This window comes from Anopheles funestus, chromosome X (genome assembly GCF_943734845.2).
Source record: "Anopheles funestus chromosome X, idAnoFuneDA-416_04, whole genome shotgun sequence".
NCBI classification, from domain to species: domain Eukaryota; kingdom Metazoa; phylum Arthropoda; class Insecta; order Diptera; family Culicidae; genus Anopheles; species Anopheles funestus.
In genome coordinates this window covers 8,563,423-8,582,146 of record NC_064597.1, presented here as the reverse complement: position 1 = coordinate 8,582,146, position 18,724 = coordinate 8,563,423, and the positions used below count along the sequence as shown (strand labels likewise).

The 18,724-nt window shown below is 42.1% G+C and overlaps 3 protein-coding genes across 9 annotated transcripts; 1 reads left to right on the top strand and 2 right to left on the bottom strand.

Moving 5' to 3' along the window:
- The first annotated feature begins 587 nt into the window (after positions 1–587).
- LOC125766596 (guanylate cyclase soluble subunit beta-1) lies at positions 588–14,429 on the top strand. 7 transcript variants are annotated; one of them, XM_049432831.1, is made up of 12 exons: positions 588–911; positions 3,145–3,639; positions 4,094–4,167; positions 6,088–6,188; positions 6,265–6,763; positions 7,138–7,307; positions 7,391–7,502; positions 7,711–7,870; positions 7,947–8,029; positions 8,105–8,651; positions 8,738–8,895; positions 13,006–14,429. In XM_049432831.1, exons 2-12 carry the CDS (start codon positions 3,637–3,639, stop codon positions 13,136–13,138), a joined length of 2,040 nt encoding a protein of 679 aa, XP_049288788.1. In that variant the 5' UTR covers positions 588–911; positions 3,145–3,636; the 3' UTR covers positions 13,139–14,429. The 7 variants fall into 7 exon arrangements, with proteins under 7 accessions (XP_049288788.1, XP_049288773.1, XP_049288740.1 ...); XM_049432816.1 differs by having other exon boundaries at positions 589–834; positions 6,265–6,798; positions 6,969–7,307; XM_049432783.1 differs by having other exon boundaries at positions 589–911; positions 6,265–6,798; positions 6,969–7,307.
- LOC125766821 (uncharacterized) lies at positions 8,903–10,305 on the bottom strand. Its single transcript, XM_049432920.1, has 3 exons — positions 9,734–10,305; positions 9,451–9,664; positions 8,903–9,384 (listed from the first exon to the last, which is right to left on the bottom strand). Exons 1-3 carry the CDS (start codon positions 10,053–10,055, stop codon positions 8,904–8,906), a joined length of 1,017 nt encoding a protein of 338 aa, XP_049288877.1. The 5' UTR covers positions 10,056–10,305; the 3' UTR covers position 8,903.
- Positions 14,430–15,016: 587 nt separating the features above from the next.
- Positions 15,017–17,574, bottom strand: LOC125766665 (pancreatic triacylglycerol lipase-like). The gene is made up of 5 exons (XM_049432894.1): positions 16,947–17,574; positions 16,581–16,858; positions 16,333–16,494; positions 15,594–16,242; positions 15,017–15,537 (listed from the first exon to the last, which is right to left on the bottom strand). Exons 1-5 carry the CDS (start codon positions 17,074–17,076, stop codon positions 15,131–15,133), a joined length of 1,626 nt encoding a protein of 541 aa, XP_049288851.1. The 5' UTR covers positions 17,077–17,574; the 3' UTR covers positions 15,017–15,130.
- Between the last annotated feature and the right edge of the window lie 1,150 nt (positions 17,575–18,724).

Genomic DNA, 18,724 nt, shown 5'->3' with positions numbered 1-18,724 from the left:
GATAGATGGCACCAATGGCTACATTTTCTTCCTGGACAGCCATGCCCTCAGATGTCTGTGCCAGAAGTTATTCGAGGAACCAAGTTCCATACCCTGTTTGAGAAAATGTAAAATTTTCCTCCAAAGCCCATTCCGTTCATTAATCAATTGCTGATTCTTACCTAAAGTAGTCTTTAAATTGTGAATAATTTAAATTTTTTATGATAAAATATTATTGGTTTATTTCTGGTCACACAAAAAATAGTTCTAATATTCAATACAGAAATGATTGTGTACTAAAAAACGGGTGAAGAAAAGCATCCTTTAGAAGGGAAATATTTCTTCAACGTGTATAACACAATTGCAAGGATATGTAACGCCCGTTACGAAAAACCAAAAAATGTCCTTTTATCCTACTGCTCCCTCTATTGGTCGCGTCCGTAAATTGAGTGTAAGAAAAACCCAAATCGATGAACAGACATTCCAAAGCGAAGACAACCACCCTTCATCGATGAAAGGTTTTTCCACCCTTCCAAACCAGACTTCCCTTGATGCACCCCGGATCGGGTGAATTGTTTCGCTCACCATTTTCCACCACAAAAAAGCACTCTCTTCGCTCTTCGCACGGTTTCGTGCACATAAAAGTGTTCTCTCGTGCTTTACCAGTGTATCCTTGTTCGTTACGCGACAGCAAGCGTAAGGAAAGCGTCAAAGCGCGCTGCCAACAAACTAAAAGAGAAAACAACAACAAAAAAATACAGAGAAAATAAAACACAGCCGAATACCTTAAAACGGTTCACCGTTCCAACCGACCACCAGTCAGTGTCGGGATTGCAAACAAATCGGAAGCGAGCGGTAACACGGAAGCGATACGCACACGCCACACACAAGAAGCAAATCGATCCGCTCGATTTGAAGCCCTCTCTCTACGGGTATTGTTCCACGTACAGAAAGTTCAGCTGTAAGGGTGGGCGGGGAAGAGAAGGTGAACCCGAACAGTATCTAAAAACCACCGTGTGTACTACTATGTTACAACAGAAACGTTCGGTTTGATTACTAACCGTAGGCCGTAGTGGTGAATGCGATTGTGTATGTATACGAGGTGCGTGATTGATGCTGTTAGTGTGTGTTGTTTGGCTACTACTGTTGTGCATCCTTCACTCCCGGAAAGTTGTTTCCCATAAACCTAAAAAAATACAAAAACATCCAAGAAACAACATGCTGCTTGGTTGTTAAACTTCGTACGCGGAACGTACCGCGGAGCGAATGATGTTGTTCATAGAACGATTTCTTTAAACACGATTGTCTGTCGATTCTTCGGCCCATCTTCGGGGTGGTAGAAATTTATGAAAACTGCCACCATCATTACATCCTTTGCTACTTCCTGCTTTTGGCAGCATCCTTAGCGCATACACCCTCTTACACGGAGCCTCTGTCGCTTGAAGCAATCAACGTACAGAAGATGTGTGTAAAGCCGATCCAAACGGATAACGGACAGAACGCTTAAGCTTGCTTTATCGTGAAGAGTCCGTTAATATTGAGGCACAGAACAAAAAAAAATACGAAGCTAAATCAGGAAGAAGGCAGAAAATCACAGACGCCGTGAGAAATGAGTGCAAAAAAAAAAGAAACAACCAGCAGTAATGTGAGTGTGTTCGGTGGGTGAACGATGAGAAGATAGATGAGAACTTGAAATGGGTAGATAATGTGCATTAGCTGGAATGGAACAATCTAAATCTAGCATCTAGACTGGTGGAAGATATTTTTAAAGATAAAAATTGAATCCAATGTCCAATGTTTGAAGTAGTATCTCACAACCAGGATTAAGACTAATGAGAAGAAATATCATTCTCGGACACTAATCAAAATTGACAAACAGGAGCTTCCACCTAGCAAGACTACCCGAAATCCTTCCGTCAAATAAACCATCATCAGCACAATAAAAAAAAACAGGCGCAGAAACTGTTTATTACAGGCACCCCCCTGTGGGGTGCAACCGTCAATCAACACCCGTAGCAACGTCGCTAAACCGCAGTACGCCAAGCTTATATACTGGATATACCGCACCTTCTGCAAAGCATTCGTCTAATGCAACGTTCCAGACATTTAAGGATATTCGGTGTATCTTGCTTATCCGCATTATTCTTGCCCAAGATAATCGTTGAGTTATTGGAGTCCAAGGTTTTTTTTTGGAGAAGAAATTCTCCTATATCTTCATCTCTCCTCCTGGGAGTTTCAAACATCCGGGAAAGTAACAAATTTCGGTGGGCGGTTAATCAACGCTCAAGTAACGTCTGCAGGGCAAAGTGTTGGTGGAGTGTTTTGCCAAGGTGTTGAAGGTGTGTCTACAAAAAGGAAATTAAAAAAGGCAAGGAAATGAGTCTACTTCCTTCTATCATCATGGTCGTCACGTAAGGCGCAGCAGACACACGATCAATCGTGATTCCCTGGTCGCTCCCGCGGTGGTGGTGGAGTCCGGGAGTCAAGGTCTCTCTATACCCATTACCATTACCCAGGTTTTTGGGCAGATTTTCGTCAATCAAACTAGCAAACGGCAATCAATATAAAGACATCCGGGTCGTGCCGTGTGATGTGTGTACCGTTTGGTGAAGATCTCATTCCGCAAACCCAGATGAAAAACCCCCCCGCGGTTTTGAGTGTGCGTGAAGTATGCCCACCATTTGCACCGTCACTCGGTGTCATTTGTTTGGCCAGGGTTCGATAGATCGATCACCATTAGTACTATCCGGTTGTGGGATTCTTTTTTTCTTTTTTTTTTGTTGCATACCGGGTGATAGTGAGCGCCTTCTAGAATGGGCCAAAAGGGCTTTACACACAGACACACACACTCACACACGCAGTGTTTAGTGCCCATGTGTACATGGACAGTATCGGGCACGAATCGATAGCACGTTTGCGACAGTGCGACTGTGTCTCAGTGAAGCCGGTCGGTTGAGTAACAATGACTGTGCAACACCTGCACAGTCTAATACGCTTGGGCCCCAGGCTTTGGGTAAACAAGTGTAGCGGGGCCTGTTTTTGAATGGTAGCAGCAACTCTGTGGGAAAGGAGAAACGTTCTCATATCAGCAGGCTAATATTTTTTTCCCCACCCCACCTTCACTAACCTTGGTCCCGCGGTTACCTTTTCTTCTACAACAACCAGGTACACGCAGATCAATCAAATTAACTTACCGCAACTGTCTCTGTCCGGAGCGTGTAACGTACAATGGTGTTTGATCAGTGAGGTGCGAAGAGGAGAAAGAAGAGCAAAAAAACCCAAGTTCAGTGTCCAGTTAGTAGCCAACAAGCAAAACTTAGCACCGGTGACATAGTGTTTTACGCCATCATACGGCGGTACGCAGGTCAGGTTACGCCAGGCGTGTACGGCAGATGTAGATGTACGCATACATCTGCTGCAAGGTGTATAACTGGAGCAGTCGTGTCGAACAACGCCAACGCCGGCTTCCACATCGGTTAGATGCACCACGTCACCGGGCACGGTGCTAAATCGTAATTTAGTCGGTGGTGGTTGACAAAAAACCCCGCGCAACCCGAAGTGTAAGGACGGGACGTACCGAAAGAGCAAACGACCATTGTCTACTCACACAGACACATCCATACTCAATACAGTGACGCATATTAGCCCCCAGCCAAAATGGTAAGCAAACGATGAGCCGTGATGAAGTCCCCTAGTCTAATAGATGGTCCGATAAGGATGCCATTTGCCTCCATTAATTCTCGACCTGTACTGTGAAGGTTTGCTTCATATACGGTGGAACACCGTTTATCCGTCTGGTGTAGTAATCTTCGCAGTGCAGTAACTTAATAAGATACTTTTTAATGTAATGACACATAAATGGAGCATTTTATACTATAATTACTATTGAAATATTTCATACGTCAAATTGACATTATAACTGTCATATCCACGGATAATCGAACACCCGTATAAACGGCATTCCACACTACATTCTCCCCGCTGATAAGCAAAGATATGCCTTTATCGCACCCATACACCGACACCAACTAACATTCCTTTTTTCTTTCTACAATTTCGCTTACCTCGACGACCTCGACGACAACTACACCAAAAAAAAAACATTCAACACTAGTACGGATTCGTGAACTACGCGCTTGAGCTACTAGTTTTAAAAAACTTCGGTCTAAATATATGGGAACAAATAAAGTAAGTGCAGCATACAGTCGCGAAATGCCGAAGTCTATTGTTAGATAACACTTCATTTGTTCGCAGTGTGTTTTTTTCTTCCTTTCTTTATTCTGTCCTGTTCTCTCTATGGTTCGCACATCGCAAAGCACTGCGAAACGCAAACTTTTCAATTGAATTCTGATGCGCTGAAAGTTTTGTGATTTTTTTTTTGTTGAGCTCCTTCCTTTCTTAGCTTTGTTGAAATGTTCTTTCTGTAGTTTTGTTTCTTTTTAAAATTTATCTTCACTACCCTAACTTGATCTGTTTGGCATCGCTAGGCATCTTTGTTCGGTCAAACATGGGCAATGGAGATAGGAGGGCTGAAAAAATGGCTGACTTGATTTTAAGATGAAATCAGAGGATTTTTTTTTATTACCATTTCTTGGCAGTGAAGTGGTACTGGCAAGCTGGTTCAAGCAGATGTACAAATAATGTTGAAGAAATTGTTAATAACAGTGAAACGTATTTTTCCACCCCCTCCCCCCCGGTCTGTACGTTTCTTTACCATCACGAGTTAATTGGATTCCGTTTTTTTGCAAATCCAGCTGACCTACTTTTAAAAAAACGGCTTGTCCCAATCAGTTTTCTTTCCTCTATCGCAATCTGTTCTTTTTTTTCCTCTGGATTTTGTTTTGTTTCGTTTTTTTTTTCTTTTTTATTTTATTCCTCCACAATATCGCTTACTGAAGTGAGAACCGTAAAAGCTCGCTCTCTCTCTCTATCTCCTTTTTTTGGGAGCTTAACTGTGCACGGGTTAGTATTGTATTCCTAGCCACCAATAGATTGGCAACATCCAATGCTTTGGGGGCCTGAAAATGGTACACCAATCCCGAACAAAAAAAAATGTGCAATACTTGGCATAAACCCAAACATGGATGCCCGATGGGGTGATCGGTTGATGAGTTGCAAAAATACAAAACGCAGCTTCTCTGCCACCCAAAGTGTGGACAACACTAGTCGACGGTCTGGTGCCTGATATTGGTGAGCATTTTTTGGAGTCGATTTCATACATTGGCAACGCATCAAAACTTGCGTTCGATTTGCCAGCGTACCGAGCGTTGGAAAAAATAATCTGTACTCTGTAATATCCACCAAAAACCACAATAAAACTGACGCAATTGTGTGTATGGTGATGCTCAAGAAGGAGGCATTCGGCAGGCACAGGTGTTATATATTTCTGGCACGGAAACAAAAGCTATAGCATGATGGAAGCATTGATGCATACTTCCTTGACAGCGTGGCATAGCAATTAATTAATAAAGTAGTACATTTCGCCTTAACGCTGAAATGAGCAAACGAACTCCTGTTAACGGTCAGACCAAGGTTTATACGTACGCACAAAACAACAGTTCATTTGTGGTCTATTAAAGCATCGTTTCGTATATAGTTAATTATGCTACCCATCCACAAAACCCATCGCAGCGCTTCGCTCCCGAGCGAATGAGTTTTAGTGTGAATTTCATGAAACAAAGCTCATTATTTAAATAATACCTCATACAACCGTAACTGCCGTAATTAAACAGTGAGCTGAATTGAAATTCTCGATACTGTTTTATTCATATCACTGGTTCAATACCGTTCATAACCATTCCTCAGAGATTTGGTGAAGCGTGTTCGGTAACTGTAGCGAAAAGTAGAATTATTGAGGTGAAGAATTTATATTTTAAGGAAATTAAGGACATTTTAAGGAATTTGATTAAAAGTGTATAAAAATACATCTTTATTTTTTTCATTTTAGAGTTCTGTAAAAAAAATTTTTTTTACTATCTTTATTGGTGAAATCTCGTCTTTCAAAATATACTTCAATATTTTTTTTAAGTTTTAATATTGTTTCAAAATCCCTTTTGTAAGGGTACAAGAATTGATACGAATATTTTATTCCATTCACCAACACCACAGGAAAAAGGCACAGGTAAATATGGAAGGCCAATTTTTAGTGCGACAGATCTATGAAGATGACATAACGTACAATCTGATAGAAGCCGCTGTGGATATACTCAGTAAGTATCCGTGTAGTGAACGCGCCGAAATAAAGCATCCACGAACTGATCCGTCTGCCTCTTCTTGCCCGTCTAGACATCCCTGCCGGCGACATTCTGGAGCTGTTCGGCAAAACGTTCTTCGAGTTTTGTCAAGATTCGGGCTACGACAAGATACTGCAGGTGCTCGGTGCAACGCCGCGCGATTTCCTGCAGAATCTGGACGCGCTGCACGATCATCTCGGCACACTGTACCCAGGCATGCGGGCACCATCGTTCCGCTGTACCGAGACGAACGGTCAGCTGGTGCTGCACTACTACTCCGAACGTCCGGGGCTAGAACACATCGTGATCGGGATCGTAAAAGCCGTCGCATCCAAATTGCACGGTGTGGATGTGGAGATAAAAATCATACGCCGCAAAGGTGACCCGATCGAGGTTGAACCGAGCAAACCGGCAACGGTGGAAGCACCGAAACAGAGACATTCGATCCCGGTCACGGCACCGGTTAAACCAGTTCCTATAACGTCCCTTGATCCGGCCGTGCCGGAACTAGCCAACCTGGGACTGTGCAAGCGAATTCTAGCCTCCAAAACGTACGGTGAATCTTATTTTTCGAATAGACTTAATAGTAGGTTTCAACCACGGTTTCGCCCGCTAGTGCTTCTATGTACCCCCGGAAGTATCACCTATTAATGCGTAGTGCCACCTCTTTTTTTTCTTCTTTACTTCTTTCCGTACCATCTACCTTCATCACTGCGCATTATCCTCGTACGCTCGCAACCCCCGCCTCATCGCTAGATCTAGCCACCTCCAAGAGCAACTCCGCGCTCAAGCAACCTACCGAAACGGCGTCCAGTCATGGCAATAAACTTAGCATAAGCAGTAGTCAAAATGGAAGCAATAGTATACCGCTCTGCGGTGCGGTTAGCAAAGCTAGTAAAGACACCAATACCAATTGTGATAGCAGCCAAACGCACGGTGACGGGGAGTGGAAGAAAGCGAACAACGGCCCGAACGCGACCGTCGAGCGGTCGGACCATTTTCAATTTCTAATAACGGAGATATCCGGCCCGAAGACGCCGACACGCCGTTCGGATGAGAAGGATCAGCAAGCGGTATGCCAGCTGGTGGCAAAAGGTAGTCACACCTGACGAGTTGTGACGTAGATGAACCGTTCTCACTAAATGCTTGTTTTATTGAACCAAACAATTAATTTCTAGAACCAATGATATCACCGATGACGTTCTGCAAAATCTTTCCATTTCACCTGATGTTCAACCGAAACATGCACATCGTACAGGCAGGACGATCGGTTTCAAGAGTTATTCCCAGGTAGGTGATCACGAATGACTAGAAATACCTCATGAGAGAGTCATTTCACTGATGAGTAATGACTCTTTGTCACGTTTATCGTATACAACTCACCTGGGAGTCAGTTTAAGAGTTGGAGACTCACAGAGTTGGAGACTTGGATCTCTAGATCACTAGTCCAGATATTAACAGCTATACGTCCTCGTACTCTCTTACTTCGTTTTTGTAGAATCTACGAGAAGAACTGTCCTCTGCTAGCACTGTTCGAAGCAGTACGGCCCCATCTGCAGCTGAGCTTTGAAAACATTCTGGCCCATATTAACACTATCTACGTTCTAAAGACGAAGGCGGGTGTTATGTCCAAAAGCGAGAGATATCTAAGACTGAAGGTATGTTTGCAGACTGGCCATGTCTATATCTTACTATTCTTACTCTTTACTTGCTATATCCTTCCCATCCCATCAGGGACAAATGATGTACATTCCGGGATCTGATCTGATACTGTTCCAATGTTACCCAAGCGTAATGAATCTCGACGACTTAACCAAGTAAGTATAGGTAAGGTAGGCTCCTCCTTGATATGCTCCTCACCCCCCCAACGTATTCCTTTCCGGCATCTCTAGGAAGGGGCTACACATCTCCGACATCCCGCTACACGATGCCTCGCGCGATCTGGTGCTGCTGAGTGAAAAGTTTGAAGCCGAGTACAAGCTCACCACCAACCTGGAAATACTGACCGATCGGCTGCAGCAAACGTATCGCGATCTCGAGAGCGAAAAGCAGAAGACGGATCGGTTGCTCTACTCCGTCCTGCCGAAGACGGTAGCGAACGAGCTGCGACATCAGCGGCCAGTCGCACCGAAACGGTACGACTCGGTGACGCTTATGTTCTCTGGTATTGTCGGCTTCGGTCAGTACTGTGCAGCGAACACGGATGCCGAGGGTGCGATGAAGATTGTCAAGATGCTGAACGAGCTGTACACGATCTTTGACGAGCTGACCGACTCGAAGAGCAACTCGAACATCTACAAGGTGGAAACGGTCGGTGACAAGTATATGGCCGTATCTGGGTTGCCGGATGAGTGCGAGAACCATGCCAAGTGTATTGCACGGCTTGCACTAGACATGCTAGATATGGCGAAGAACGTAATGATGGGAACGGAAGCGATGGTAAGAATGTTAACGTCGGTAGCTGTTGGTGTGAGGTCTCTTTGAAAAATCATTTGCTAACTCTCTGCTCTATGCTCGATATGTAGAAAATCACCATCGGTATCCATTCCGGGGAGGTCGTGACAGGTGTCATCGGTAACCGGATGCCGCGTTACTGTCTGTTTGGTAACACCGTCAACCTAACCAGTCGAACGGAGACGACGGGCGTCCCCGGACACATCAACATCAGCGAAACCACGTACAAGTAAGTGTTCAATCAAGTAGATCTATATATTTCTGCAGTTTACGTGGAAGCGGCAACTTCACAATGCTACCAGGTAGTTGAAAGTTTTCCCGCAACACATTCCGTATGGTGCAGCGGCAGATATGCTTCAGTGACGGTATCCCATACACCTGTTCCGATGGCAGCAAACCATCCTCCAACAGGGCGATGTACTTGCAGTGAAACATCTCCTTCCGGGCGGCAAACAGATTGGGCTTGTACGGTAACTCCACCATAACGATCGTGCGCAATAGCAACTTCAAGCAGGACACCAGCTGGAACGGATAGCAGCGGTCCTCACTCTCGGCTAGTTTCTCCAGCAAGCTTAGCACTGGACTAGCGCCACCATCATCAGGACACGGGTTAGCACCGTGGCGCAGCAGTATAAGCACAATGTCCGGTGCGGATGCCTGTAAAGCAACACGCAACGGTGTCGCCTTGCCGCACGAATCGATCGGGACGTCGATAAATCTGCAATGTAAACCATCCACATTATGGAGTTGATGTTGCTTCTCCCAGAACAAGAAGACGACTTACTTCGTTTGATGCAAACGTTGGTATGCGTACGAATAAGTCGGATATAATGCACGTGCTTTTGCTGAATGATGCAGAAAGAACACTACCGCACGCAAGTTTTCATCCTGATCGTTGAAGTCACTCTTCCAGCCGGCAATAAAGTGTGGCGCATTGCATCCAAACAGTGCCCCAAGAAATAGCCGCTCAAAGGTTTTCTCACATTTGAAAATCTCATCTACACAAAAAGGGGAAAAGAATTTTATGACAAATCCTTGAAGAAAATCGGGAAGACACCTTCACATACCTAGCAGATTCCGCACTATGTTTGAATCCTCCAAACCCCAGTCCCAGGTAATTCGCAGCGCTATGTACAGTACGTTATGGTATTTGCCCATCATGCAAACCTCATAGTTGTCACCCTTCATCCGGTTGTGGTAATCGATAGCGGACGTCACGGCCAAACCGACCGCCAGCTGCGTGGAGGCAGTTTGCCGTCCCTGGATGCATCCCGATATGACCGAGTTCAGATGACTGATGATATCGCGCCGACCGGCACGCGACTTCAGTCCGCTGCGCTCCATCTTGTTGAAGCACTCCTCGAAAAAGACATCAAAAACGTACTCCATCGAACTCGCACTCGAATCAATAATTCATTCACCAAAAGCAAAAACCCAAGGATATCTAGTGTGCGCCGTGTAGCGTTTCGAATTTGACTGCAGCGAACTGCCGGCTGGAGGCGTACAGACGGCACCAGGTACTGCAACAAGGAACAACGTGAAGCCCTGCAACAAACGTTACTGCACATACACAACCAGCACACAGGCGTGGGGAAGTAACGCACACAACACTTTGCAAACAATAGTCGCCCCAAAAAACGCGTAGACCACTTTATGGCTTCGTCACAGGTGTTAGTTATGCGCCAGCGCAACGAAATGGAAATTCCCAACGGTTCGAAACTTATTCAACTAGACACCTGACTCCTGCCGTATCGTGTCTGGTAGATGCAGAAGTGGTCTAGAAATTGGAACGCTCTCCTTACGTCATGCGTGAATAGCCATTCGAACGGGGAAATCGATTCTAAAGACTTTGACGCACACGACGGGCTGTGTGACCTAAAGATTATGTAATTTTTTCAGTATTGTCTTAACATAAACTTCATAATGGATGTCATAAAGTAACCCTCACAAGTCATTTCTTAATGTAATCATTTTCCCCCCAGTTACGTCTTCCTGTTTTGAGATAGCTGACATTCCTTTTATTGATTCTTTTAAATTCTAACAATCATCATGTCTCCACTATCTATGAGATACTATTCTATTTATCATCTTTGATAACCTGAAAGGATTTTAATGGACTGAGTTTCAGTTTACTGACATAACCTCACTTAGTGTTGGGTCAAGTAGCACTTTTGCATGAGCGGAGCGCACCGCTCTCGCTCTCTAAAGTGTGCTCCACATGGAGCGCTGCACACAGGAGCGATTCCTGCGTTACTGCTACCTCTTTTTCCCGCGAGCTGTGCGGGAGCATGCACAATAAGATGACCGGAGCGATTAAAATACCTCTTTCGCTCATGATCCACTAGCTATAACCTTATGAAATTTTCAAATTTTTAGAATTTTTTTAATATTGTTTTGTTTTTCTTTCTTTTTCAATTTAAAGCATTATTAGAGTGAAAATAAACCCATTTCAATCGACTCGCATTAATATAAAACATTTTTTTAAATTTTGCTAAATTTCTCAAAAAAAATGGCAAGGGGTAAGCCTTATGAAATTTTCGAGTTGAAAATATTTTAGAAATTTTTTTCTGATTTTTTATTCTTTTTTTAATTTAAAGCATAATTTGAGTGAAAAGAAACTTATTGCAACAAATTCCCATTAAAATATATCCCATTTATAAATTTTGCTAAATTGCTCAAAAATGAGGAAAATTTTACATTTTCTCAAACAGGGTAAGGAACTTGGTTCCTCGAATAACTTCTGGCACAGACATCTGAGGGCATGGCCGTCCAAGAAGAAAATGTAGCCATTGATGCCATCTATCGACCACAGGTTAAAGTTTGGCGATCCGTTGGATACCGACCGAGTTATAGGCAAAAGTTGGTGCAAAAATGAAGAAAATTTTACATTTTCTCAAACAGGGTAAGGAACTTGGTTCCTCGAATAACTTCTGGCACAGACATCTGAGGGCATAGCTGTCTAAGAAGAAAATGTAGCCATTGATGCCATCTATCGACCACAGGTTAAAGATTGGCGATCCGTTGTATACCGACCGAGTTATAGACAAAAGTTGGTACAAAAATGAGAAAAATTTTCATTTTTTTGTTGAATTTTTTGATTTTTTTTATTATTTTTCACTCTTTTTTTTATTTCAAGCATTATTAGAGTGAAAAGAAACTCATTGCAACCCATTGGCATTAAAATAAAACAATTCAATTTTTTTTGCAAAATTTCCCAAAAAAATCGTAAGGGGTAAGCCTTATGAAATTTTCGAGTGGAAAATTTTTTTGAAATTTTTTTCTGATTTTTTATTCTTTTTTTAATTTAAAGCACTATTTAAGTGAAAAGAAACTTATTGCAACAAATTCCCATCAAAATATATCACATTTAAAATTTTTGCTACATTGCTCAAAAATTTTACCTTTTCTCAAACAGGGTAAGGAACTTGGTTCCTCGAATAACTTCTGGTACAGACATCTGAGGGCATGGCTGTCCAAGAATAAAATGTAGCCATTGGTGCCATCTATCGACCACAGGTTAAAGTTTGGCGATCCGTTGGATACCGACCGAGTTATAGGCAAAAGTTGGTGCAAAAATGAAGAAAATTTTACATTTTCTCAAACAGGGTAAGGAACTTGGTTCCTCGAATAACTTCTGGCACAGACATCTGAGGGCATAGCTGTCTAAGAAGAAAATGTAGCCATTGATGCCATCTATCGACCACAGGTTAAAGATTGGCGATTCGTTGGATACCGACCGAGTTATAGGCAAAATTTGGTGCAAAAATGAGGAAAATTTTCATTTTTTTGTTGAATTTTTTGATTTTTTTATTATTTTTCACTCTTTTTTTTATTTCAAGCATTATTAGAGTGAAAAGAAACTCATTGCAACCCATTGGCATTGAAATAAAACAATTTAATTTTTTTTGCAAAATTTCCCAAAAAAATCGTAAGGGGTAAGCCTTATGAAATTTTCGAGTGGAAATTTTTTTTTTACTTTTTTGTTTTTTTTCATTCTTTTTTAAATTTCAAGCATGATTTAAGTGTAAAGAAACTTATTGCAACAAATTCCCATTAAAATAAATCAATTTTAATTCAACTTGAGGATTGAACTCTTTACCATGATTTTAAAATTTCATCAATTTTTGGAGATAATTTATATCTTTGAGACGTATATGAGAACTCCTGCTATTACCTGTATTTGACCAGAGCATTACGGCATATCTTGAAAGTTCTTCTAAAGTTTGCCGATCCGGGAACAAAACTATAGCATCAAAATTTCAATATCTTGAAGATCTCAAAAAACGAAGCCAGAAACAAACTCTCATTAAATATCGTTCTCTATCCTTTTTTCTTGTAGGCTGCTTTGCGATCCCGTCAATCACGATCCATCGTTTAATCTGGAGTACCGTGGCCCTGTTGTAATGAAGGGAAAACCGGAACCGATGGACTGCTGGTTCTTAACACGCAAAGGGATACCGGCGGCAAAATAATTTCCTCGAAACCTTCGAAACGATGCACCAACTTCGCTTTCCAAAACAATACAAAAAAAAATAAAATGTGCTGGAACCAAAACCAAATATGATGTAAAAGATCGCCGATAGCGAAACCTGATAGCTTTTTACTTCTCAGCGGTGTGTTTATAGATGTTTGATGAACCAATGCCCGTCTCACGGGGCTACCCGTTTGTTGTAATGATTGTGACAAAATCGTGTAAAGGCAAAAAAAAACAGAACACACACACACAAGTCTAAAACCAGGCAGTGGAATCCAGTTCCGTATGCTTTAGTGTATGCTGTAGTGTAGGATGTATGTTTTGTACCTTCTGCCAAAAAAGCAATCTTAGAGTTTTGTCAAACCCCACTATGGACACAGTTGCGGACAGTGCGGCAGAAAATAAATGAAAAGAAAAAACAGGCGCGAACTTTCTATCGAAAATACGAAACATTCATTCACCTTGACCAGTTACCAGTTATGTTTGCTCTCTGTCTAGCTTTCTATCGCTCTTTTCTGCCTAAGGAAGAGTTAAAGAAGGAAGGAATAATGTGAACACTTTTTCGCTCTAAACGAAAAGTCTAGTATCTAAATTTATATTTTATCGTTTTTTATTGTGTTCTTTTCTTCTCCTCTTAAACAGCCACGGTGCGTACTTTTGTAGCCTTTTTAGATAGCTGTACAATGAGAGTATTTATGAAACGGTATAGTTTTGACGTTGACAGTGTAGCGTGTAGGTACAATTGTAGTCTTCTAAAGATTTAGTAGATTGACACAGCAACATTTAGCTAATAGAATTTTTGGGCCAATCGTGATAGATGTACAACTAGTGGAATGCAACATCGGTGCCAACCCGAAACAAAAACCAGCAAAAAAGTTAAAATACGCGCGTAACACAAAAAATAAACAAACACACACACACACACAAACAATTTATCTAATTGCAAACCTAACAAAAAAATAATAACCCCATTACACAAGCGAATCTGATGTCTAGTAAATACATTTCATTAAAGTCATACCACCATTGGCATTCATCCCCTTAATCCATCGCAGTCACAGTACACACACATACACACTCTCACCTGCATACAAACATAAAAAAAACTGGGGACATACGCTATAGCAATCGAAAATGGGAAGATGCGAAACGGTACGCTACAGCGAAATAACGAATCATGCTTCATTGTGAATGATTCCTAAACGTAAAAGCAAATGATGTTATGACCAGAGCAAAACAAATAAAGTCTAAATAACCCCTCTCTACATTCTTTCGTGGTGTAGCACTGACGGATTGTATGTTAGCACAAGTGTAATTGATAATATAACTAACATGCCAAACTAACATGCCGGTAGAATCAAATGAATGGTTTTATTTTAGTTTTTCAAAACGGATCAAATTTATAACAAAGTTTAATGGTAACTAAAATATTAAAATAGTAGCTATACAGTCAATCACTCAGTTATACAGAAAGTAATTTATTTTTTTATTTACAAAGAACATCTTACAATAATTAATTGGTTTTTTTTCTATTACACTTTATACTATATTTATCATTACAATAAATGGTGCATAGTTGGAAAAATCTTGGAAAAAAATTAAACGACTGATTTTATTTTTGACCACTCTCATTCCCATAGTGCAAAGCTTTTTGTTCCAAGAAACGAAAGCTTCATTGCAAGCTTCATTTTTATTAAAGCTATTTTCTCGCTTATTAAGCTTCTTTTCTTTCATTTTAATTTTACCATAGCTTTTCATTTAAATGTTTCTATTTCTTTTTAACTGAAGCTTTAAGGATATGTTTCCCTTATACGCGCTTGATTCATTTTAATTACTTTTTTTATTATTAATGGATGTTTTTTTGAAGATTTAAAGACCTTTCTTTTTATTTTAGTAAAACATAAAACAATAAAAAAAAGTTTACTTAAATTAAATTACTTAAGCCTTGTTAAATTAAATGACTTAAGCTTTGTTTGAAATAACAGTTTTGTTACGTACAATATTCACTTTTAAATTCGTTCTCCTGATCAGCACGCACCGGTGCACTGTTGAGCGGACATACCTCTATGCTGGAGCGCATTTCCATCAGCTGTACACGGATACGCTGTACGTAGACGCGCGGCACTACCAGCAAACGCCACGTTAGTGGATTTAACGGATTGGTGCGATATTCCCAGGTGAGCAACACCTTGAGCGGTTTGCCAACGTGCGTCCCGGCAAGGATGGCCGAATAATTACCGCCCGGCTCGAAGTATACCGGATCCTTGGAGAAGTCCATCTTGCCGGACCGTACGCCACCCTCACCGTGTAGCTCGATCGACATCTTGCCTATTTCGCCACCGTGTATAAGGCTTTCCTCCTCGTCGGAAACACTCATCGTAAGGCGGAAGTGAGACCCTACGTGAGAAGCGAATGTTACGATGTTCTTCCTCCAAAGAAAGCTATATACTCACGGCAATATGGAGGATCTGCACCGGTGATCATGTAAACGCTCAGCGGCGCATTCGGATTCGTGATGATACCATTCTCAATCAGCCTGTTGTAGCTTTCCTGTGCCTTCAGACCAAATTCCACGCAGTAGTGACCGTCCCGATCGCACTCGAAACATTCCCCCCGCAGAAACTGTGCGTACGATTCACACCCGATACCAATGAACGGACAGCTGTGGAGTATGCTGTCCGTGAGAAACTGATGACACCGCAGATGGTTACAGCCGAAGAATTCCTGGAAGCCCCAGAAAAAGGACTCATCATGCTTGCGGATGAACTTGTTCATCGGATCGCTACATCCCGGCTGATTGTAGCCACCGTTCGGATAGAAGTCTACGTGCCCGATCGGTTGATACATCCCGAGACCTCCCTTGCTAACCCACTCGGAACCATCGGAATGGATAATGTCCACAAACTTTGCATCGCTACGGTCCAGCCGCACTAGCGGATCCGTATCGGAGAACAGTGGTTCGGCCGGATCAAGCCCGGTAATACGGCCCAGCTTTAGACCGAAATCCTTCTGCAGATGGTACCCGGCGTAACCGCACAAATGGGAACCAAGCGAATGTCCTAGCAGATGCACCTTGTCCAAGTTCTTCAAGTTTAGCTCCTCCTGTGGAACAAACAGTGGAAACAAAGCGCACATTTGAAGCTCGCTGTAAAGTTGGAAAAAAACTAGTGAAGCCTACAGCCTAAAGCCTACATAAAGCAAGTAGATCACATGTGCAGTTATTGCACCGATCAGCCGAATGTTGGCGCAGGTTTGCGTATAAGGAGGATTCGATGCCTTCCGCCAATCGATCACAACGCAGCTTGCCGTATGGTCCGGATCATTATCGATCAGTGCATTCACCATCTGCTGAATCTGAAGGACAGAAAAAACAGGATCAGAGTTTCTTATGCTTTCTTTACACGATTCTTCAAGAAACCTTCCAACATACAGATACCTACCCAGGGTCGATCACCGGCTTCAATATAGCCGTGGGTAATGAAGTAGATGCGTCCCTTTGGATTGATGCCGAGATGACGCACACTTGCCGGATTGTTGATATCAATAAACTTCGGATGATCGGTGTTCGACTTGACAAACACAGGATATCGTACGTCAACCGTTGAAGGTGACTGTGGATGGTAAGCGACCGGACGCTTCTCGTCGATCCATGGATAGGTGATCGGGAAGCAACCATACACACCGTAACAGCGCACATCCTCAGCCAGCGAGAATTCACCTTTTTTACCAAGGCAAAGATAAGGATTAATTCACATTATATAAACACCTTCAAAGTAGTAGAAGATCTCACTTGTGCCAACACCTACCGGTTGTCAAATTACTATCCGCGCTAAGCGTTTTATTGTGGATCAGGTTTATCAGCGAGTTGTTATACTCATGGTTCGCCATAAACAGTATCGTTTGCAGCAGAATCCCGGTAGTATTACTCAGCTCCATGGTTGATTGTGCTGTATAGTGCTTCAACACACTGTCATCGGGGTTGAAGAACAATAACCCGTCTCTTCTTGCTTTGGTTGATCGCTGTTTAGTATAAAATTTTTCGAACACTCCACACACCAATTGTACGATGCTAGTATACCGTGCTCATGAATGGCTTCCGCCCGACTAAAGGCGAAGGGCGGTTGCCACACCGGCAAATGTACATTGCCTCCACAATAAGTTTAGTCTCAGCAAAAAAAAACAAAACCCTCCTATTGAGCTGTTCCGATTCCGAAGAAATTAAATCTGAGAGATTCACGCTGGTAAAACATATGGACGATTCCGCATCAGTTGAACGTCTCGGAGACAAAGAATTACTGATAAGGATTGATTCAGCGAACAAACGACGGTGGAGCTCGAGTCCTGGAAACAGAGATAGAGTGTGAGAGAGAGACAAGACGGGATTGAAAACGAACTTGCTTGCATGCACACGTAAACACTCATGAAACTGTATGCAAATCCTCAACAACGTACTGCAACAGGAAATTTCTTCGCACTAGTTCTTTTCGATCGCTAATGGTAAGCGTGACTATTTTGCCTGGCTATAAAACAAAACAAGCGTGTTATAAATGCATATAATCATGTAGCTTGATGTCAACAATGGTGTCAAGTACATGCACACAACACGGCACCACATCTTTCAAGTTTGACCACATCCCGTGAACTTTCTTATCGATTTTGAAATGATGTTTTTTTTACCATCACCACCACCACCAACTATCAGTCTATTCTGGAAACAACCTTGCAACCTGTTCTGCGTCAAGCATTTAGCAGTACTTCTAAAAATATCAACAGCAAGTCCACAGAGCGCCGCTGGGAACTTCCTGGGTTCCAATTTAATCGAGAATTGTGCTGAGAGCTGGACCCAACTTCTACTCTTTGCTGATAAAGTTGTTGGACAACTTCTTGTTCTTCTTGAGGTTTGAACCTCCTAGGCCCTATAGAATGCTTCACTATATTCAATTTTCCAAAGGATTTTTGGTCGAATGGTTTGAGTTGACATTCTGGAGCAAGAAAAGATGTGTTTTCCTCCACAACTCTTTATGTATTAACTCTAACTTCGAAGATACGAATCCGGCCCCAGGATCGCCCAAAAAGAAAAGCAACATAAGAAAATACCTCAGGAAGAATTTCGGATCTCTTGAGTACCTCCACTAGCGTTTAATTTTCATTGCCAAATTGGTGATACTAGTGCTGGTGTGTATTTATTTTCTATTTCTTAGGAATCCAAGTCAACAATGTCTAGACACGACTTAAATACATTAAACTTCAAGAATCTTTCCCTTGGTAGAATCTAGTAACAGGACCTCTTTTGAATCTACTATTTGCTCACAATCTATTCTACAGCTTGAAAGAGTTCAGGAGGATCTTCACTTCTCACTTTTTTGTGCGGATATTAAATCTTCAATAGAGATTTGAAACTAACTGAACATTGCTAGAATTTAAATTCCGCTATCGCGATAGTAGACAATAAACGTTGTAAACATATAACCCAATTAATACCAGCTGTTAATCAATACATGTCCCTAGTGGCTCACACATCGCCGTAGACGTACCGCAGTGCGATGCTGACGACATGCTCTCACGCGCATTCCACACGTTTCAC